The sequence below is a fragment of the Cygnus olor genome, chromosome 9, assembly GCF_009769625.2.
Source record: "Cygnus olor isolate bCygOlo1 chromosome 9, bCygOlo1.pri.v2, whole genome shotgun sequence".
Lineage (NCBI taxonomy): Eukaryota > Metazoa > Chordata > Aves > Anseriformes > Anatidae > Cygnus > Cygnus olor.
The window spans coordinates 12,120,387-12,142,692 of NC_049177.1; the positions used below are offsets into that span (position 1 = coordinate 12,120,387).

Below are 22,306 nucleotides of genomic sequence, written 5' to 3' on the forward strand. Positions count from 1 at the left end.
CAGAGACGTTGCTCACAGAGCCTGCCATACAAAATGTCCTCACATGTCTGGGCCGAGGCTGGGGCTCTGCCCTTCCCTGCTGGGCCCCGGGGTGCTCGTGCCACACTGGGGACTCTGCCTGCAGGGTGAAGACAGAGGAGGCTCCCTGTGTGACCAGGATGCTGCTCTGGGCACATGATGTCCCTGCAGGCTGGCGGAGGGAAGGGCCTCCTACCTGGATGCAGCCCCGGTGGAACCAGGCATGCTTGCAGGAGGGGCACACCATGGTAGCGTAGGAGGGGCTGTCCTCCACCATCTCCAGGCAGATGATGCACGTGGTGTGCCCCTCCTGCAGCGTCTCCAGGGTATGCTGCGGGCGGTGCTCCCAGCAGAAGGAGCTGGGTGAGGACGGAAGAGTTGAGTGAGGCCAGGGACTGCCAGAGGCCATGCACAGCTCTGGCCAGAGCCTGGAGAGGCCACCACCTCCCCGGGAGGCACCACACACGTGGCCCCCTTGCCAGCCCTTTCCTCCCCAAAGGAGCCCCCCACCCAAAATTTCCCCACATGTCCTGGCTGAGGCTGGGGCTCTGCCCTTCCCTGCTGGGCCCCGGGGCAATCGTGCCACACTGGGGACTGCCTGCAGGGCAGAGGCAGAGGGGGCTCCAGCCCAACCTAGGGCAGCTCGTACCTGTACTCCCCAAAGAACTGCGAGATGCAGCCCCGCTGGGAGCCTCAGGGCAGGTGGAACCGGCGTGAGCTCCGCTTCTGCCGGCAGGCGACAGTGGCCCCCTTCTTGCGGCAGACGCAGCAGCGCTGTGAAGAGCACAGCAGCCCCGTCAGTGACGTGGCCAGGGCCACTGGGACTTGCCCGGAGCTTGTCCAGAGCCTCAAGGATTTCCTTGCCAGGGCTCAGGCTCAGCTGCCACAAGCCCATGAAGTGGTGGATGTGGCAGTACCCAGGAGCTCCCCCAGCCTCGCAGACGCCCTGGGCTTCCAAGCCCATGGTGCAGCCTCTTCATCCCCGTGAATGGCCGTGGTGGCTTGGCCTAGGCTGGCTGCCAGGTGCCCACCCAGCTGCTCTCTCATTCCCTCCTCAGTGTGATGGGGAGAGAAAACACGAGGGAGAAACCCTTGTGGGTTGTGATGAGAGCACAGGGAGATGACTCACAGGCTACTGTCAAAGACAAAACCATCTTGGTTCAGGGAAGACTTGTTTGATTGACTTCCAATTGATAAGAGTGTAAAGCAGTGTGAACTAAAAGCAATCTAAAAACACCTTTTCCCCACCACTATTCTTTGGCCTCCTCCCCTGATGTTGCAGGATGTTGCAGTGGGGGGTGTCTCATCCCCAGGGGGCTGGTGGGGAGCAGCACCCCGTGGCCACCCATGTGCTCTAGAAGATGCTGCGAGCACCTCCATCTGGGAGAAAAGTCTCTTGTCTGGAGGGGGAAACCACAGTCTGCTGCGGGTGGGCATCAACGGAGGGAGGACATAGGCAACAGGATGGGAAAGGTGTGGCTGGGGTGAGGGAACTGAGATCTGTTGTGCGCACCAAATCATCCAACAGAAGAGCAAACGGGCACATGGCTATGTTGGTATGAGTTCCTGCAGCTTGCTGCTCTGGTGCTCCTGTGGTTCTAGCATTGAGAGTACAGACTTTCTTCTCTTCCTGGAAAAGCAAGCAAGTAACCCAATCTGAACATCATGACTATTTACTTAATATTCTTGTGTAAAAGCAGTCACAGTTTGTGCAGAGAAGAAAACCAGGAATTAATTAGGTCCTGGGAGAAATCTTGGAAGGACAGCCCTCTAGGGGCTACTAATGGGACAGGCTGAGGGCAACCCTGTACAATCAGTTTTCAAGCAGTGGAAGTGCTTGAGGATGTTTCTGTACTCCACTTGTCATGTTCTATATGTTCTGGGATGCTCTTGCTCAGCCCGTGTTGGCCAAGTTTAGAACATATCACAGGAAAGTGGAGACCCTGCTTTTAGTGCTGTAAAGTCATGTTGCCAAGTTGGGAGCCAAGTTGCCTGTGAGCTTGGGGAAGGGGGAAGGATATGGCCATGGGAGGTATGGGAGAGGAAGAGTATGTGGGAAGTAGGGGTGAAGGAGTGCTGTTGGCAGAAACTGTTGGACGGGGAATGATAGAGGTGTGAACCGGGGCAGAGAGGGCTGTGGGAACAAACAGGAGAGGGTTGGACACCGCCTGTGCAAATTCATAACTGCTGGATTTTATGGGTTATTTAAATCTTTTTTTCACTTGTAGGAAGTGAAAAGCCAGTGCTGCACAGGACAATGACCTGAGCCTTCACACAGGGGAACACAATCCACTGGCCTGAAGAGCCAGTGACAAAGCTGGCCATTTCAGCTCAAGAAAGGAAGCCTTCTGCCCTCTGCTGGCAAGCAAGACATATTCCAAAGGAGCACTGGGGGACACCTGAGAAGAAACGGTGCCCACCACCTAGCTCACCAGCATGAATGCGGGATCAAATTGTTTGCACAGAACCCCAATGTGTGTGGGACAGAAATATTCCGAGGTTAAAGTGAAACCAGAATGGTTGCACTCGACTTAGCACTGCCACAATTCAGGCAATGGACGTTTAAGCTAGGGCAGGACAGGAACAAGTCACCGCCTGTGCCAGGCTCGCACCTAATACAACCAGGAATTTATGGAGAACTTCCAGGTGGCTTATTTCACGTAACGGAAGGATCTTTTGGCCAAGTAGCAGTTTACACAACTTGCAGAAGAAACGATCTTGATTCTTGCCAGTTTCCAGGCCACAGGGGCCTCTCCACAGGGGAACTTGTGCTGCGTGCCTGGAGCACCTCCTGCCCTCCTTCTGCACTGACCTCGGGAGCTGCGGGGCTGCTTCTCACTCGTCTCTCCCAGCTGCTGTTGTGTTGTGCAGTAGGTTTGTTTGTTTCCTCCTTTTCTTAAATATACTCTCTCAGAGGCACAAACAACATCGATTATTGGCTCGGCTCTGGGCAGTGGTGGGTCCCTTTGCTGCCAGCTGAAACTGGCCCTTATCTAACGTGGGGCAGCTCTTGGATCCTTCTCACAGAGGCCAGGCCCGCAGCCCCCTGCTACCAAAACCTTGCCGTGTAAACCCACTACAGGATTTCAGGACCTTCAGGAGCACCTCCAGCCCTGCCTCACCTTTTGCCCTTGTCAAAGAGATTGCAAGGCTGTGAAAACAAGGAACAGGCATGGCGGGAGCCCAGTGGCACCCAGAGGTCTCAGGACCCCCAGCTTCTCTTGCGTTCCCCACAAACTGTCAGTGCCCTGACACCACCACCCCCCTCCCACAGGTGTCCCCTCTCTGCAGTCCGTGGTATGGGACCAGCTCCCAGACAGGAAGGACGTGGGGTGCAGACAGCAGCGGTGGGCTGAGCGGTGGCTGAGCACCCAGGGGTGCAGGGTGCCCCCAAACGAGGGCGGCTGCCCAGGGCCTGCGGACAGAACGAGAACGGGAGCGGGGCCGTGGCCGGGGCGGGAGCCGGGGTCGGTGCGGGCGGTGCCCGGGCAGCCGCTGCCCCTCAGGCCGCCCGGGGCGGGGCCTGGCAGCCGTTGGCGGCGGGAAGGGGTGCGGGGGGCGGGCAGGAGTGTAGGTAGTGGGGAAGGGGCGGCCGGAGGCGCACGAGGGGGAGCGGAGGGCCCTGGGGGTATTGAGGGAGCCTGGGGATGGAACGGGGGAGCCTCGGCGGGGGGGGGCAGCCGGGGATACTGTAGGGGCCAGGCTGGGAAATGGCGCCGCCGCCTCCCCAGCGCAGCCCCCCCCCCTTGTTTCGTCCCCAGATGTCGGCCATGAGCCACGGGAGCGGCCGAGGCGATGCCCGGGACGCTGCCAGGGACGCGCAGGCCCAGCCCGGCCGCGTCAAGCGCCGCAGGACCAGGGGCGAGCGCAACCGCACCAAGTTCGGCCGATGCCTCCCCAGCAGCACCAGGCGGCAGGGGCCGAGGCCCCCCTGGGGGGGCGTCCCCCCCCCCCGGGCTGCACCCCCCCAGCCCAGCCCCCTGCCGCCCCCCCGGCCCGTCATCATCACCCAGCAGCGCCTCAGCCGCCCCCGGGGCCTCCTCGGCCGGGGGGTGACATCGGGGGACATCCAGCGGCTGCTGGGAGGCGGGCAGGGGGCGGGCCCCCCCCCGGCCGAGGGGCTGGAAGGGCCGGCGGGCAGCCCCCTCCCCGCGCAGGGGCTGGGGAGGGACGGGCGGGTGTCGCCCCCCCAGCCACAAGTCCCCCGGGGGCCGGGGAGGGAGGACGGGGGCTCCCCACCCCGCACCGGGACGCCCCCCCGGGAGGTGGCCGGCCGCCTGCGGGCCCTCCTGCCGGCCCCCGCCGAGCTGTGGGGCCGCGCCCTGGCGGAAGAGCGGCGCCGCGCCGTGCTCGCAGCCCTGCTGGAGCGCCACTGCGCCCTGCCCGACCTGGCCGCCCTCCTGCCCCCCCGGGGAGTGGGGGCTGCGGGGGGCCTCTCCCACGGGCCGCCCCCTCCTGGGCCGCCCCCTGCCTCCCCCCCCTCGCCGGGGCTCCGCACCCCTGAAATGGAGCCGCTTCCCCAGGCGGTGCGGAGCAAGGACCCTGCAGCCCATGGCAGCCACCCCCCTGCACCTCTGCAGGCCGTCACTCAGGTGAGTGACCGAAAAAACATATTTCCGCCCCCAAAAAACGCCATTTACCTCCCCCCCCCCCAAATGGTGATACGTCCCCAGCTATCCCCTTCTCCCTACTGCCAACCTCACTTTGCTCCATCAGGCACTGACCTCTGCAACTTCCATGTTGCCCCCCAATGTTTACGGTTCTGAGACAAAGAGGAACGTGAGTCTCAAAAAAACAAACAAAAGAAAAACCAGCTTTTCCCCCCAAAACACCTCTACTGCCGTTTTCTCTCAACTAAATGGTGATGCTTCCCATACCTGTGCCCCTTTCCCTGCTGCTAACCACACTCTCCTCCTGCAGGCACCAACCTCCCCTTCCTTGTTCCCTCCCCCTGATTTCAGCCCTGAGACAATGAAGAGGCAGGTAAGTACCTAAATGGGGGTGTCCCCATCCCCAGTGTCAGGAAGGGTCAATTTATGCCCCACTCCCTGCAGAGCTGTTTCCCCTGGATGATGGAGGATGAAGACGAGGCACACTCCAAAAAACCCGCCATGCAATTCTGCGTCCGGACCCCCTCACCATCGCTGTTCAGGGCCCGCCACCCTGCACCCTCCCCTGCCTCCTACCTACCCGCAGGGCGCTGCACTCCCGAACCTGAGCTGCTGCCCCAGCCAACGCAGAGCAGGAACCCAGCACCCCAGCACCGCTGGCGCCATGTCTCCCCACAAGCTGTCGATCAGGTGAGTGCCACAGAGAAACTGCTTTGCCCCCAAACAACATTTTCTCTCCCTAAAATAGTGATGTGTCCCCACCCCAGTTTTCCCTGCTGTTAACTGCATTCTTCCCCTGCAGACTCCAAGCCCCCCTGCTGTTCCTCTGCCCCCTGTTTTCGGTGCCAAGAGGAAGGAGAGTCAGGTGAGTCCCCAGATGGGGGTGCCCCCCACCCCAGTATGAGGAGGGGTTGACTTATACCCCCCCACCTTACTGCAGAGCTGGCTCCCCTGGATGTCGGAAGATGAGGATGACACACACCCTGAAGACCCAGCCCCACTGTTCTGTGTCCGGACACCATCTCCACCACTGTTTGAGGGGCTCCCCCAGCCCCACATCCCCCTGGGGGAGCCAGGCTGCACATGCAGGGCAGCATGGGGCCCCAGGGTAGAGGACAAAGCAGAAGGGCATGGCCAGATCTACTGGCGGTCCCGTGTGCCACAGCATCACCGGGTGTTAGAGCATCCCATGTCAGGGACACACGCCCCACACCACCCCTGCTGGTGCCACAGGGACCGGCAGACACCCCCTACTTTGTACCGGGGCACATGCCCCTGTGCCCCCTCCCCATCACACCACCTCTGCAAGCACAGCCCTTGTCCCCACAGCAGGCCTCGGCATGCCACGAGCTTCCCCACGTGCCGCTGCTCACCCCCTGAAAGCCACCGGCCACGGGGCTGGAGGGGGCCGCTGGAGCCACGGCAAAGGGGGTGGCACCTTTCCTTCTGCCCCCATGCCACAGTTCCCCACAATGCAGGGGAAAGGGACTCTAGCCCCAATGTCTGGCTCTTCCCCTGCCTGTACTGAGGGACATGGGAAGGCATACTTTATTGGAGTAACCTCCCTGTGCTCAATAAAGGCTATTACACCTTTATGTGGCTGTGTCCCTAGTTGTTTCCTTTTGGGACCCCCCCCCTCCCAGCTCACCCTCATCCCTATGGGGTCACAGACTGGGCATCCACAGCACCAGTGGTTTGGGGTGAGAAAAGTTCTTTTTGGGTCTTTTCAGAGGGCAAGCAGGGCCTGGCAGGGGCGGGAGGTGGGGGAGCTGCAAGCCAAGCACAACTGATGGCTAACAAAGGCTTTATGAGTCGTTAGGCAGCTCTGGAGCACTGCTTGGATGCATGCACACCACACACACGCACGCACACACACCACCCACACCCACACCCCCACACCCACCCACACACACCGATGCACCTTCAGTGCCCAGTTCAGGCCAGCAGCAGGGGGACAGCAGAAGGTCCAGGCACTGCTGAAGCTGGTCCCACCCTCTGACTACTATCCCTGCTCTTACCCTGGCAAAAAAATGATACCACTAGGGGAAATCTGGACAGTATCAGAAGTGACTACAGAGCTCTGTGAACAGTAGTCCAGTCCCTGTGGTGTTTTCAATTCTGCCGGAGAGGGAAAAGACCGTGAGGAGGAGGGCACTGGTAGCACAAGTCAGTAATTGCCTGCAGAACTGGTGTTGGTGACAGGGTTTTGCTTTCTGTGACCCTAGGACCACGCTTGAGGATCGGTGTCTGCTTGGGAGAAATGGGATCCACCTCACTAAACAGAGCAAAGATGTTTCTGCCAAGAGGATGGCTGACCTCATAAGGAGGTCTTTAAACCAGGAATGAGGAAGAGGAGAGAGGGTAACCAGCAGTCCCGTGGAGGAGGGATGGACAGGGTTGCTGAAAAAAGCACATGGGGTAGTGTGAGGAAGGAATCACAAAACCAACAAAATGGGCATTAAGCAGGGTCACCTCTACCACTTGCAGGTAAGCAGAGAAGTTCCTGTGAGGCACCGTTATGCAGAAAGCTCCCAGTGCCAGCGAATTTGACTTTTGTACTGATTAGTATATATGCTATGATGAAATGCCCCAGGCTGGCATTATGTCAGTTATACTTATATGACTGGCTATATCAACAGTCTGTCACACGGAAGGCTGTCTGAAGCTCCTGCTGGTACAGGAAATTCAGCACTTTGCACAGGACAGGGAAAACAGCTTCCTGCCTCAAAAACAGGCAGCCAGTTCACAGATTTATGAATTCAGTTTCTCTGCTTTATATTGTTAAAGACAGGGGGAGCTCGGTAGCAAATATCCTGCACATCTCCCAGGGCTGGACACATGGTGTGCCTGCATGTGCCCTTCCACACAGGCACAAGGGAGCCATGGCAAAGGGTCGTGGTACTTGGCAGGGCCTCAGACCATCAATGCAGTGCTCTGTTGTACTGGGACTCTCCTCAGCAGATCAGGAAAATTGCCATGTAGCCCCCAAAGTGGACCACAGTGGTCCCTGCAGCAGGGCCCAGCTGAGACTTTCTCTCCTGGGCAGTACCTGGCAGAGGGAAGGCAAGCTGCAGGCATGCAAGAGGATCTGTCTTCTGCAGGACAGGACAGGCTTCAGACAGAGCATGGGACAAACTGGCCTCAGTCCTTTCCAACCATCCTTTTCAAACAAAGGTGGGAATTGGTGCAAAGGAGCTGTAACATGCAGCTGCAGACTTGAGTGGAGAGGTCTGATGTGAAGAGAAGGGATGTAAATCCTAGGTGTGCTTGAGACAAATGGCGGAGCTGGGAAGGCGAGGAGAAACTTGGCCCATGTAGTGCCTGAGTTCAAGGAAACTGCCTTAACCAACCTGTCCAGACCTCCTTAGGACTCCTTCTGCATCAATATCACTTGAAGAACGTTGTTAACAAGTATTCTGTAAGTGGGAAAGAAATGAAGGGAAAAAAAAAAGGCTTGAAAGGAGACATTCTTTTACAGAACCAGAATCACCTTTTTTATTAGGTGTTCACTGAACTCTTTTGTTTAACTGCACGTCTGAAACTTCTTCAATTAGCTGGCTGAATCTTGAAGACTTGAAGATAAATATGGGAAGAGACATGGCTTTTTGTATTTTAATGAGTCCCATGCTGTATTTGGTGTATGGACCTCAGAGACTGAGAGAAGACTGAGCAAACCCCTGAAGAAGTCAATGTTAGAAGCAACCCCCCCAGTATCAGGGGGTATTAATGGGTCCCGCTGAGGGCCAGTACCAACAGATGGTCCCCATGGACTTGTTAGATGAGAAAACTGGAGGCAGTGATCATGGGTAGGCAAAGGCAATGTAGAGGTGGTGCTGATGCTAAGTAGCCCTTGATGTGTTACATTAAGCCAAACCCTGACCTCCAGGTCCTGGGAAGGGAGATCCTGTCCCTCACACATTGCTCAGGGCTCTTCCTGGTGTCGTGGAATATGGGAGGCGTTCAATGCTGAGAGCAGGACTACAGGATGATGCTTCTGGAACTCTGCTGTGTGGGGCAAAGAGATAATGGCATCCTAGCGACATCAGGTTAAGGTTTCTCCTGGTAGGTCTTGGTGGCAGAGACCTCAGCCATAGCCAACGGGAGAAAGAGCTTCCGTTGGGTTCTGATAGGAAAAAGGTTCTGTTGGGAGCTTTCAGCATCGCCATAACCCTTGGCCCCTGCACCACAGGCTCTCCTGTGCTGTTCCATGCCTCCACCTTGCAAGTCTGTGGACACCCAGTCCTGTCCTTCTCCTAAACATCACCCCAAAAGATCACTGTCTTTACTGATTTCTCTCCTTCCTCCCTGGCTATTCCTTGAAACACGAAGCCTTGGGGTGACCCAGACACCCTCTGGGTGGCCTGTTGTACCACGACACATTAGAATGACATTTCTTTTTCCTCATGTTTGGTCTCAGTCTCCCAAGCTGCACTTTGTGGCACTCTTCCTTTCTCCTGATTCTTTCCACTACCAAAATAAGCTTCATCCTCTCTGAAACCATCCTTCAAAGAAATTTTTTTTTTCCATGCCCTTCCCTCTTGGCTGGCCTGCCTGATAACTATATCTAAGGCCTAGCTGATCACAGTGCTCGTGGGGATTCCTCAGAAAGAACCTTCTTCTCTCCAGAGTGTGAGCAATGACCTCCAATTTATATTGATCCAGAAGATCTCCTGATGAACTCCGAGTATATAGGAAAAGCAAAAACCTTTCTGTCAGACATCCTCTGGGAACCCTGTGCCCAGCCCTAATCTGCCTTTTCTCTCATCAGTCACCTGGGACTTGTATCACTTCTGTAAAAATCTAAGATTTTCCCATTAAAGTCTTTCAGCACTGGTTCCCACCAGTGCTTTTTTTAGGAGAACTGGCAGCACAGACAGGATTTCTTTAATTACAAAAGTACAGAAAAAAAAGAGTAGTCCAGTAAAAAATATATTTCTTTGTTGTCTGTTAAGTGGGTTGTCAAATTTTAACAGTGGACAACCTTAGTGGAAAACATTCAGTGAGATACATAGGAAAGGGACAGCCAGAAAGGCAATTAAGGAGTTGGCTAAAGAGACAACCATGCAAGCTGCTGGCAGACACAGCAAGCTTTAAACTGCCTGGAGTTTGACTGTCTGGACAATTGAGATGGATATGAGTGAATGGAGTAAAATGAGAAGAGGAACACTGAATGGACAGTGGAAAGTGTTACACTGACACACTGCTAATGAAATGACTTGAGAAACGGTCACTTTAATCACAACATGTGGAAATAAATGAAGTATTGGTGAGATTCAATTCACACACTGATAGACAGAGCAGTGGTCAAGCAAGTACTGGGGACGATCTCCAAACGTGCCAGGCCTAGTCCATAGCCCTGCTACGGGTTAGCAGTTACACTGGAAGAGTCACACACAGACACATTTTCTGCCACCCATGACATCTGACTGACGCTGCAACAAGGTGTTTCGTTCCTGGGTGGCTCTCCGCTGCTCAGCTCCCTCAGTCCTTTACCTACTCTGTGTCCCTTGCTGCAAACCTGTAACCCTCTGTAGGCAGGGCAGTTGCTAGTTGCGGCATCCCCTCCAACTCCCTGCTGTGCCCCGACCTTTGCACCTCCATGGGCAAGGCTCAGCTGTACCCACAAGTTAGGCCGTGAAACCACCAGGTCCTACCTCCCCCCAGCAGCCAGGTGTCTCTTCATCACCTGCAGGACAGGGAGCATAGCAAGGAGAAAGGGGACAGTGAGGGGAGAGGTCCTCAGGGCATAAGAAGCAGGCAGATAACTGCAGACACCATGCGGGTGGCTCTGAGGACCCCCACCATCTTGAGTAGAGCTGGGCCACCTGGCACCTCAGCAGTGGAGCAGAAGGATCTGTTCCTTCCCTTTTGGAACTAAGGAACTAAGCTGGAGGCTCCATCAGGTGGAAACAAGTAATCAGGCTTGCGTTTTGTCATTGCCTTCAGCTGGGAGTCAGTTATATGAGGGCTGTGTTTCCAGACCCCGAGGGTTATATGAGGGCTGTGTTTCCAGACCCCGAGGGTTAGGGCCTGCTAGCTCTGGTTGGTTGCTGTGTGCCCTGTCACAGTGCTTGGTGCAGAGGGGGAAACCCTTGCAGTTTAGAAGTTATCCTGCTAAAGAAGGTAAAATATATATATATCTATATATCTTTTTTAGAGTGTTGGCTTCTTTCTGCGTTCTCTGTTTTTTGATTGTATGTCTCTGTTCAGTGGCATTTTCAATGTTATATTGCATGTTATCTCCCAGTTATCTTGTTCCAGAAGCAAGCTGTGAAAAGTGCTGATTTTGGTAATTATTCTTTTTCAGTTTTTTGAGGTATAAATGTTTTTAGTTGTTCTAGTTAGATTCTAGGGGCTGAAGCTGACTGGTTCATTCTAGCAAGGATCAGACAGGAGCTATATATATATATATATGTATAAAGCAAGCAAGCTATTTGGGCATGTCAAATACACTCACACATGCTCACACTTGAGCAGTGATAGAAAGACAAAGGATTTATTAATGAGTTAGTTTGTTAACATACTGACCCCAGGGTGATGACAAGATGCTGTTCCCATTCATTGATGTTGTAGATACTTAACTAGGTCATGGTCAGCATCCCATCAGTATCATTGCAAGGTCAGATTTTTGCTTTGCTAGTCTTACAACAATGTATAAACTTTATTTTTTTTAATATATATATGTATGTATTAGAAACTTGAGTGAGGAAAATTATATATTTTAAGACTATATTAAACTGCTTTCATTGGCTGCTGCATGGGTTCTCAAGATAGATATTTCCCTTTTAGGGTTTCCCCCTGTTTCTGCACCCAAGCTGAAGCCTCTTTCATGTGGGGAATGTTTTTCTTCTTTGAAGACTTGGCAAATATTTGCCCAGCGTAGATGTGAAGGAGGCACACGTGTGGTAAGTGTCCTCTCAGAGGCTACTGCATTTTTTAAGATAAACTTCTAGCTCTAAGTGGCACCAAGTATTAGTCCATGGCTATGTTCTGTATTTATGAGAAAAGTATATCAATGGTGTAAATTTTGTTGTGTACAAACCCTACTTTTATGTAAGTGAGCAAGTTTTTTTTAGAAAAGGGGGGGAATTGTTCTTTATATAAGAACAAGGTCAAAGAAGAGCTTTTCCTTTGAGTATGATATAGTTGAACTGACGTGGAGTGGGTAAAGGGTGACTGGAGCAGGACCTGAAGCTGACTAGAAGTGTCTTAAAGATGGAGAGAGAGTGTTGTAGGTTGTCGTGTGATTGTCCAAAATAAAACAAGATTTTTTTATTTTGAAAATGAAAAATGTGAAAACTTAACTGGGAATTTTAAGTGAGAAAATGGCTTAGTGGTAGGTATTGGATTGCTAATGGACTGTGAACCTGACTGAACCTAATGTATTGATTAAGGTAATATTTTCCTTACCTTGCTCTTTACACTTATTTAGCTTCCATTTAATTAAAAAAAATCACTGTATGTGCTCTGCAAGCATGATCTCCTGTAAAAGACATGGTGTGTAATTGGAGTAGATGCTAGGAATGTGACCAGAGTGCAAGCCTCTGTTCTGCATGGCACTGAAGTGTTTACTTAATTTAAGCAATTGTCTAACAGCTCTGGTGGCTTACTCAGTCTGTGCTATGAAGAGCCTAACACTCAAAACTGTAAGATGCTTTGAAATATTAGTTGATTTATTTTACAGAACTCTTCACTTGGAAAGTGTTCAGAAAAAAAAAGTTTTATTGAAATATCAAATGTTCTGGAAATGTGATTAATAAAGAGCTTGCAGGAATTGGATTAGCAAGCAAGAAACTACTTTATTGGTTCACTTTATGTATACGCAAAAAATGTTATTGTGACATGAGCTACTTCATAAAGGACTGCTTGTCTTCTCCCTGCAATTCCAGGCAGCAAGTTGAAAGTGAATTTCCACCAGATAAGGGGCAGTTCAAACTGTTATGTGCATGATTATACAGGTGGGGGGCTATAAGAAAAAAGCAGGGCTCACTGGTTAAAAGCCAGTGTATTACAGATTGTGGCTAGAAACCAAGGACTAACTTTTCCTTGTGCTGTTATTGACACTCATGTTACTAAAGTTTTTGTGTGTTCAGGTGCTGGCAGGTATGTAACATTTAAGCCATGTGAATAGCGGATGTTGTCTTCCCTGAAATTCTTTAAATGTAAAACAGTGACTGTAAGGAGGTTGAAGTTATTGTTAGCTTCCTTTCACCTGGAGTGCAGTGGATCTCCAGTTATGCTGTGAATAGCATAGTGTGAACAGTTGAAAAGCTACTGAGCAGTATGGGTCTGTAGGCTGAACAACCTACCCAGGTTGGACAAGCTCAAATTTCCTTGTCTTTCAGGGAATGTGGCTGACATGGCTGATCTGAGCCTTACACTGAGAGCTGCTGCAAGCAAAGGAGAATGCTTGCTGTGCAATTTTGCATAACTAATCCTGTGAATGATTTTCTACTTCATTTATTTCATAGCAGAGCTTGCAGTGTCTGAGCTTGGACTAAATACACAGGGCAGTTTTGAATGTCTGAATTTCTGCTGAGTGTTTGCATACATTCCTGGGCACTAACTTGAAGTTCATGTGGCAAACCATTAGGAGGATACAAACTGTCATCATGTTTCTCATCCAAACCGTAATACGGTTCATCCTATGCAAAACGAGTTCATCATGCAAAAATGAATTGTGTGTACATAGGAATCATTACTGAAATTTCTGCTATTCATAGGTTCTAAAAAATTCCTGACAAGAGAAGTAAGCCACATAGCTTTGTGCTCTCATCATTCCTACAGAGGAGGCAGCCACTGGGGCCCAGTACAGATGTCAGCATCAACCAATCTGTGTTTTGAGTGAGACACCAGGAAGCATAGTGTTCTGGGACAGTATTTCAGGAAAGCATATGGCAATGTCTGCTGCCAATGAAAGGCATTGGTATAGCAAATACTGCATCAGGACTTTCCCAATGCACACTGTTTCCCCCACACGGTGGATTCTAGTGCAAGGTTACTTTGCATTTTCTCCTTTAGTCTTAATAGATTTTCTTTTTCCAGCTAACCCAAGTCGGATTTGAGTTCCCAGTCATCAGCATTAAGGTCTGGTAGCTAGCCTCATGAGTAAGTAATTAAGCTTCTTACACAAGGAAACCACTGGACGCTGTCTTCTATTGTAAGGTGTATTTTAATTCTGATATTTTTAGACATTACTTTAGATAAACAAGTTTACTATGGGGCAAATGTGGTAGTTTCTGCTAGGATGATGAATGAGCTAGCGCTTCAAAGCAAATCTGGTGGAAAGGGGCACTTCTCACTACTGTATTTTTACTTTTTGAACTTGCATTGGAACCCATTTTGGTCTGCTACTCTGAACATTGAAATTTCTGTCTCATTGCTGCTACGCTGTCCACTTTGAGCTTGTTTGTAATTGAATGTCAAAACAGACTTCTGAGTGGGCCTCAACTTAAGGAATAAGGTGGAAGTATGACATTTGCATTCTGTAGTATAGCCCTGTTCTGATAATCTTACAGGATAGATAACTGTCTTACAAGAATCTCTTATGTTCATTTGCTAGAGTGCACTTACTCAAGGTAGCATAAATAACTTGGTTTCTAGTGATAGAGTATTCTAACTTATCTGATATCCCTAGCACACTGGGTAACTGCAGGAAGTGGGAACTCTTACTTTAAAGCAGCTTCCATAGGGTTATCTGACCTAGCAATTTTCCTGTCATTCGGGACCCAGGAGCTGTGCATGTTTCCTTTCAATGTAGAATGACATCATTATATGGAGAAATATTTTCTTCCTTTAATTTCAAATTATGCTTGTTTTCTAGTTTTTAACCAGTGCTACATTTCCAGCACCATGTCATCTGTAGGTGGGATCATTATAAGCAAGAATTGCCAAAGCACGTAAATATCAAGCATGGCTATTCACACAGTCAGGGGTTGTCTTCCTGAAAGTGCTGCATTGGTAGCTTCCATTATGTTGCTCTCCTGCAGTGCAAGCATTTTGGATCAGAAGAGGCCTGCCATTTCACATGTGCTCCAGCTGTTTCCTTCACCCACCACAGGCAAGACTAGTACTTTCATTAATTTTTAATGAATTGTGTGTGGAAAGTGCAAAAAGAGGTGGTGGAAGATTGTTAGATTGCTTCCAGCATGGTGAAGCTGGGTGACATCCCAGAAGGGCCCAAGAAAGTTTTTCACAGCTGCATGAAATGAGGAGCTGCAAGGCTGACTCACTTCCCTGACTGCTCATTGTGATGGACTGACAACAGGGCAGTGTCTCTGTCTCTGATGCTTTTGTTTCTGAGAGCGCTGAGGACTTATGTCCAGTTTTCTAGTCTCCTTTTGTTCTTGCTCTCCTGTTTGCTTCGCTCTTTATTTTGTTTTTGATTTTGGACTTACCATCCTTCAGAGACATTTCACATCTCCTTCTCTCATCTTAAAACTGCCCAGGGTTCAGGGCTCTGACTGATGGCCCCATGATAGCTGGTCATGGTGTTGATGCATGTGGTAGTTAAGCAAGCTAAACTCAAAACAGAAATCAGTGCCTGGGCTGACCTAACTGTTACACTTGTCATGCAGGAGGACGTAAAGCTGTGCCTAGTGGAGCCAAAGCAGCAGTGAAAATAGTGTGTATTCATAAGGACTGGTCTGAGCAGAGTACCTCCACCATGGCAGTAGGCACACTGCATGCATGTGCACTGCCTACCTTTGGCAGCTCCAGGTGCCCCTTTCCCTGTGGTATATATGCACTAGAGCAGTGTGATGTCACATTGTCTTCTGCCAACATCATGCCTCTTCCATCTGACAGAGCCCTCCCAGAACAGGTGTGGATCAATCAAACTGTCCTGCCAGTGGGGCTGATCTGTGGGTATCGCGCTCATGTCCAAAAATTCCTACCTGGCGATGCTTGGATTCTCTCAGCCCATGCCATATCTGAAGTAAGGCTTGCAGAGCAAGACTCCTGCTTTGTTTTGAAGTCCTGCTCCAGCTTACAAAGAACTAGTGTGATCATGACAGCAAACCTGAATACCAAGCTGTTCCTGACTAGTTGCACAGCAATTTGCAGAAAGCTTGCTGACAATAGCAAACACTTGCTGGCCTGTGCACAGGAATATTTCAGCTCTGGGCATGCAACCAACAGAGCATGTAAGCTTCTGTTTCTTCCATTTCTTTCACCCTTCTGCTTCAAATAATCTTCAGAGAAAAGGATTCAAAACCTTCACGTCAAAGTGCTATACCCAGTGGTCATGAAAAACTGCAGAATAAATGACATCTGTCTTGTAGCAGGGCTGAGAGGAGTGGGTATTGTTGCTCACATTGCTTGTTTCACTCCTAGAATAGAGCAAGGCCTGGGAAAGTGGCACTGAGCTGGTAAAGATGAAGCAAGTAGCATTTCAAAGTCCCTACCTTGTAGTTATGCCTGAGCAGTGTTTACAACATCGGCTCTCTGGGCAGGGGTTACAATGCCATTGCACTGATAAATGTCATTGTCACTGATGCAACATGAGCAGCCTACCTGGCTTCTACATCTTGGCGGCAGAGCATAGGTGCTTGGCTCTTATGAGAGGGGATGTTTAGACCTGGCTTCAGAGATGATTTGAATAAGGGAGGGTTTTCATGACAGGCCTTGGAGAGGAGGTAGGTAAGAGGTAGCAGAGAGGCCTCCTGTGCCTTGCAGCTTGCTTCTGGGACAGCGTCTGTCTTTTGTGCTTGAGCAGCCTGTGTAAGGAACACACCTGTAATCAGAAGGAGGGGATGTAGTGTGTGGTGTCCATACTAATGGGCAAAGGGAGAAATGTGAGCAAATGAGCACACAGCTATGAAGTGTGTCAAAAATAGGCCACTTCCCTTTAGCAGCCTAGTGATAACCTGGCTTAAGGTTCAGGTGTTACAGCTAGCAATCAGCTGTGATGCTCAGCATCACCAATACTACTAGCTGAGAGACTTGGTCTTTCACTTTTTTAACTGCACTGTAAAGCTAAAATAGAAGGATAGTATCTGTCTCTTACAGAAGGGGGGGGACTTGAACTAGGAAGAGCTTATGACAGTCTTCATTGAGATGTTTAAAAAGCAGAATGTAAGCAAATGAAGGGTTAATGAGTCCTGGTGTGCACCGGGTGAATACAAGCATTTAATGGGGTGGGATGATCTGTACCTAGATTCTCTCCCTTATGGGGAACATTCCTGACAACCGGAATGGTCCCTGATGTGTGAACAGAGCTTCTGGAGCAAGGAGGATGTATCTGTGGTGGAGGAGCACCAGGCTGAAGTACACTTGAAAGAACTGGACAGATGCATTCATGAGTGAGCTAGTTCATGTCACTGCAAGACTGTCTTTGAAAGGTCACTGCGACTGGGGAATGTTTCCAAGGGCTGGAAGAAATCAAATGCCACTTCTACTTTCAAGAAAGGCAAGGAAGAGGGTTTAGGGAGTACAGGCCAGTTGGCCTCACCCTGATCCCTGGGAAGATGATAGAGCAAATAGTACTGGAAACTATTTCTGAGCATGCTAATAACAGGAAGGTGACCGGGAGTAATCAGTGTGGATTTACAAAGGGGATATCATGCATAAACAACCTGATAGCTGTCTATGATGAGATGACTGGCTTGGTAGGTGAGGGGGAAAGCAGTGGATTTTGTTTTTTCTTGACCTTATTAAGGCTTTTGACTTTGTCTTCTGTGATTGTTTTATAGACAAACTGAAGTACAAATTTAGTTAATGGACAGGGAATTGGAGTTAAAACTGTCTGAACTGCTGAGCTCAGAGGGTTGTGATCAGCTTGTAAAGTCCAGCTGAAGGCTAATCGTGAGTGGAATATCCTGGGGATGATACTCCAGCCATTACTGTGTAGCATTCTTGTTAAAACAGCTGATGAGACAAAGTGCACCCTCAGCAATTCTGCAGATGATGCCAAACTGGGAAGAGTGGTTGATGCCAGCCTTTCTGCAGTACCCTGAAAAGGCAGTGCTTCACTGCAGACAGAGCGCATCTTTACCATAACTCAATGCTCTGCTGCTATTCTAAGAGGCCTACCATCAACCTAACATAAAACCTTGCATTTCCTGACTTAGGAGATCACTCATTGAGATAGAATCTTACTTCCTGAAATGATAGAGCCCAATGGACAGGCAAATGGCAAGAGCTTGCTCAATCTGTTAGTTATATAACCACATAAATATGTCACTTTTCTTAGCATTAGGTACTTGCTCTGTAATTGATATCACTTAATGTAAAGCGTTGTTCTCCATTTCCCTCCTCAGTTTTAATGGTTGATGGAATTGCAGTCTTGTGAACCGTGGTAACATTCCAGTGCAGTTGCTTCTGCATCAAGTGAAGTACTTAGCACTGTTCATGATGCAAATGAGACCAAATTGTAGATGTGGACAACTTGTTTGGTGGTATCACGAAAGGAACAAATATTAAGATAGTCCTGAGGAAAGAAACCCACAGTGTTAATAAATACTTTTTCTGTATGAATGAAGATTCTATTTCAAGTATGGAAATTGCTGCAGAAGGAACCCCACTACCTGAATTTTCATATGGGATAAAGAAAAATCCCACTATAAAGAGAAGCTGTTCAGATAGTGAGAGGCAGAAAATGTATCCAATAGTTTGCAGACTCACAACCCCTGTAAGGTGATTGCAGAGGTGGGGGATATCTAATTTTACTGAACATGCTCACCTGTGTAATAGGTGACTCACATGAGCCCTATCAAGCTCTGGGGCTGTTTCTGTCTCTGCTCCATTCAGGATGGAGAATGAGCAACTTTACATAGATAGAGATCTGATTAATACTGGCCATACTGGAGAATTAACACTTTCTCTGTTGTGGCCCTAGATGTAGTGCCTCATGGGTTGCAATGCCATTTGCAGTGTTTTGCCTGCCTGCCACACTGTACAGAGTTAGCTTTGGCAGGGCACTCACCAGGTGGCTTTGGATATAAATGAGATGATCATAAACTCAGTGTGAAACTGTTCAAATGTCTTGCACCTCATGCACTGAAGACAACTGCTTGGAACAAAGGAATATCATAGAAAAATGAGATGTAGGAGGGAAATGAAGGTTTTCATTCTGCCTTGCATCAGGAGTTGATTTAACTCTAATATTACTTTTTTTCTGATTTTTTTCGTGTGTCCTGTAAGAACCCCCACCTGCCACCTGGCCTCCCACTGCACAGACAAGAACAGAATTATGAGGTGGAGGTACCAGACAGGACAGTGGGGGAGTGAACTGATACCCAAGGGTTTACCACATGCTATTAGTTATCCCCTTAAGCTGTGAGGCTGTCCATCTTGCTGGAGAATGGGAAAGTAAACTTAGCTGGTGGGAGTGTTCATCTCTGAAACACCTGCATGTCTGAATAACACTTCTAGAAGAGCTGCTCAAAAGAATAGGAGTTTTCCTGTAAGAACTACCCTCAAAGAAGTTCATCTTTGTATTCTTTGTACAGGGAAAACCCGTACAGACCTGGACATCAAACACTGCTGTTTCTGGTTTTGGGGTGGGGAAGGAAATGATTGTTGTACTTCATTGCAAATTGTCAGCACAAGAGTGAAAACCTCTGCTTGGAGAGGTAGGATGGGTCCTCAGGAGAGCAGCGGTCCAGTGGGATTCCTCGCATGAGCCATCCGAGCCCTAAGGCTGAGAGAAGAGATGGGTGCGGTGGGGCTTTGGCACTACCCCAGGCCCTTCGGCCTTCCTCGGTGCTCCTGCCGCAGGGCACGGGGGACGCGGAGCGGCCGCGGGCAGCGGCGGGGCCCGCGGGCGGGTTCCAGTCACGGAGCTTCCCCTCAGGGAGCTTGCCACGGCCGGTGTCGGGCCGCCGCCTGGCGGCCGCCGGGCGCCTCTTCCTCCGTGGGGCCCGGCCAGTGCAGGCCGCCTCAGGGGGCTGCGGAGGTGCCTTAGGCCGCATGCATCGACCTGGCAGTGTGCTAGGGAAGAGCGCGGTGCCTGTGAAGCTGAGGTCGGGGATGGGCTTCAAGGGACCTGGGTCCCCTGAGCAGGAGTGCTGACTGTTCAGTACAGACGGAGAGAATGTGCGAAGTAGATGGGAGGACGATTTGATGATAGAAAATTCCATTGTCTGTCAGAAAAACTGGAGGTGGCATTTGCCTTCTTGCCCTGAGTGCCCTGCAGTTGCTGGTTAACTTGCAGCAAGAGGCAGGTTGCTGGGGGGCTGTGTGGTCTGGTGCTTGAGGGGAACACCACAAACAGGGCAAATTCATCCTGGACACCCACCCCACCTGCTCCTGGAAGCTGAGAGCTTTGGGTGCTTGTCTGTGATAATTTTTTAGTCACTGTTCTTTTTTTTCTCTGCCACATCTGAAGCCTTACTGCTTCCCAAAATTTCTCAGGTACCAAAGTTAAATATGTCTGGAGAATGAGGTTGTGTCAGTATTACATCCACTGTGCCCAGCATTGCCAGTCTGAAACTTCCACCACCTGCACCTCAAACCATCATCAAATGGATATTCAGCTTCAAATTATTAACACACACTTAGAGTTTTTATTCACCTTGTGAGTCCAGGGCCTTTTAGAGATGCCTTGAAAAATCTGAAAGCTAATGAGAACCTGTGGTAATCAGAAGACTCCCAGATGAGTGCATTAATGTCAGTCCATTGTTACAAACTCTCATTTGTAGCTAGTAAGTGCTAGCAGCATGGTGAAAGAAACTTTCAGTTCTGCAGAAATGGCAAGAACACCTATTTCTGGAATGCTCCGCGCTCATTTCAGTGTGTTGTAGCACAACTGCAACATGAGAGAGGGACAAATGAAGGTGCTTCTCGGAATACAACCTGAGTTAAGTACTCTGGTCACATTTAGGGATCACAAACAGGACAGCAGATGCAGTGGAAGGGAAAGCAATAACAGGGAAAGCCCGTTCTCTAAGCTCTACATTAGTTACAGAGTACAGCAGTGCAAGGAGGTATGGAGCTGCTAAGCCTTACACAGCAAATTTAGTTCCCTGATTTTTCTTGTGCAGAAATTTCAGTGAAGGTGGGCTCTCTGGTGGGCAGGGTTAAGTGTGTACAAGTGTGCTTTGGCTGGAAATCACATCACATGGAACTGGTGACTGATAAAATAGCAAGCAAGCATAGCAATCTCTGGAGAAGAGCAACATGAAGTCTTCTGTTAACTGACTGGCTGAAACAGCAGTTCTGTTGTCATTCCTCCCCCAGCTTAGTGGCTACAAAAACACTGCCTCTCAAACATAAAAACAAAATGTGCATGAAGCAAGGGTAGTGCTTCACAAAATGTGTTATGGTCTGTCTGACAAATGAGTTTAATTCCTGGCGAACTGTCCTGGTTTCAGCTAGGATAGAGTTAATTTTCCTCCTAGTAGCTGGTCGGGTGCTATGTTTTGGATTAGGATGAGAAGAGTGTTGATAACATGCTGATGTTTAATTGTTGCAGAGTAGTGTTTACACCAAGCCAAGGACTTCTCAGCTTCTTGCTCTGTCCTGCCAGCAGGCAGGCTAGGGGTGCAGCAGGAGCTGGGAGGGGAAAGACCCAGGACAGCTGACCCCAACTGGCCAAAGGGGTATTCCACACCACATGAGGTCATTCTGGACAATATATAGGGGTGACTAGCTGGGGTGGGGGGGCTTGCTGCTTGGGGATAGGCTGGGCATCAGTCAGTGGGTGGTGCGCAATTGCATTGTGCATCACTTGGTTTGTACATATTATTATTAGTAGTACTATTATCATTATTTTCCTGTCTTAATAAGCTGTCTCTATCTCAACCCACAGACTTCATTTTCTTGTTTCTCTCCCCCATCCCAGGGAGGGAGGGGGGGAGGGTGAGCGAATGGCTGTGTGGTGCTTAGCTGCTGGCAGGGTTAAACCACAACACAAACATAAGATACTCCGCCTTTAGGTAGTGGAGTTGGTTGGGGTCATTTAGTGTATTTGTGCAAACATTGATTGTGCCCCACTCTACTGAAGCAATTTATAAACAGGAAATACCAATAGAGCAACCAGTAGCATTTTGCTCAGAGCAACATCTGTGCTCCAAGCTGTTTATTTCAATAAAACTGAACAAATCTGTTGATTTGATAACACTGCATCAAATAGTAAATCTTGATCAGCATTGCATAGACCCAAGCTTAAGCATTTCTGAGTCAAAGACTTCATTAAAGAAAAAATAGGCCTTAATTCCAATCTTGATATAGTGGTGTTAGTGCAGTTACTTTGATTTCACAGACATTACATCATCTTTATTAAATGGTAACTGACAACTGAGGTATGCCAGCCTGAGCTCTTAACTCCAACAGCCATGGTTTTCCCACTCTGTTGCACTCCCACTTTGCTGACCCTTGTAACAGCTTAGGAAAGACTGGAGGTGCACAGAATTAATCATGGCACTGTTTACTGACCACCTTACAATGGAAATATCCTGTAAGCCGACTATGTGTTTGAAAAAAAAAGTCATCAACAGACTACCTAACTAGTAACTATTAAAGGCATAAATACAGAAGAGTTGTACTTAAATATGAATTTTATTGCTAAGAATGTTACTATTAATTATTGAGAATGTGTATATGAAAAGCAGCATTTATGATAGCGCAAGAACATGAAGGATCTAGGAGAAGGGGGAAAAAATTGCTAAATGCTACTCTTCATGATATATCTATCAAAGCCATATCATGAGGAGGAAAAGACAAACACATTTGAGGAA

General features: G+C 49.5%; 1 protein-coding gene and 1 long non-coding RNA gene across 4 annotated transcripts in view; both read left to right on the forward strand.

The window, feature by feature from the left end:
- The first annotated feature begins 4,238 nt into the window (after window positions 1-4,238).
- Window positions 4,239-6,223, forward strand: LOC121074931 (leucine-rich repeat extensin-like protein 3). Its single transcript, XM_040567577.1, has 5 exons — window positions 4,239-4,610; window positions 4,939-5,001; window positions 5,073-5,318; window positions 5,431-5,493; window positions 5,569-6,223. The coding sequence occupies exons 1-5, from the start codon at window positions 4,524-4,526 to the stop codon at window positions 6,154-6,156; spliced, it is 1,047 nt and encodes a 348-aa protein (XP_040423511.1). The 5' UTR covers window positions 4,239-4,523; the 3' UTR covers window positions 6,157-6,223.
- Window positions 6,224-10,623: 4,400 nt separating this feature from the next.
- Window positions 10,624-22,306, forward strand: part of LOC121074490 — a 45,990-nt gene continuing 34,307 nt past the window's right edge. For all 3 annotated transcript variants that reach the window (XR_005822380.1, XR_005822379.1, XR_005822381.1), the window contains exons 1-2: window positions 10,624-10,751; window positions 11,418-11,533. This is a non-coding gene — a long non-coding RNA (uncharacterized LOC121074490). The remainder of the gene's footprint in view (window positions 10,752-11,417; window positions 11,534-22,306) is intronic.

Coding starts and splice junctions, on each gene's coding strand:
- LOC121074931 (XM_040567577.1), top strand. CDS start 4,524: ATGGAGCCGCTTCCCCAGGCGGTGCGGAGCAAGGACCCTGCAGCCCAT. Junction 5,002..5,072: donor CTGAGACAATGAAGAGGCAG/GTAAGTACCTAA, acceptor CACTCCCTGCAG/AGCTGTTTCCCCTGGATGAT. Junction 5,319..5,430: donor CCCCACAAGCTGTCGATCAG/GTGAGTGCCACA, acceptor CTTCCCCTGCAG/ACTCCAAGCCCCCCTGCTGT.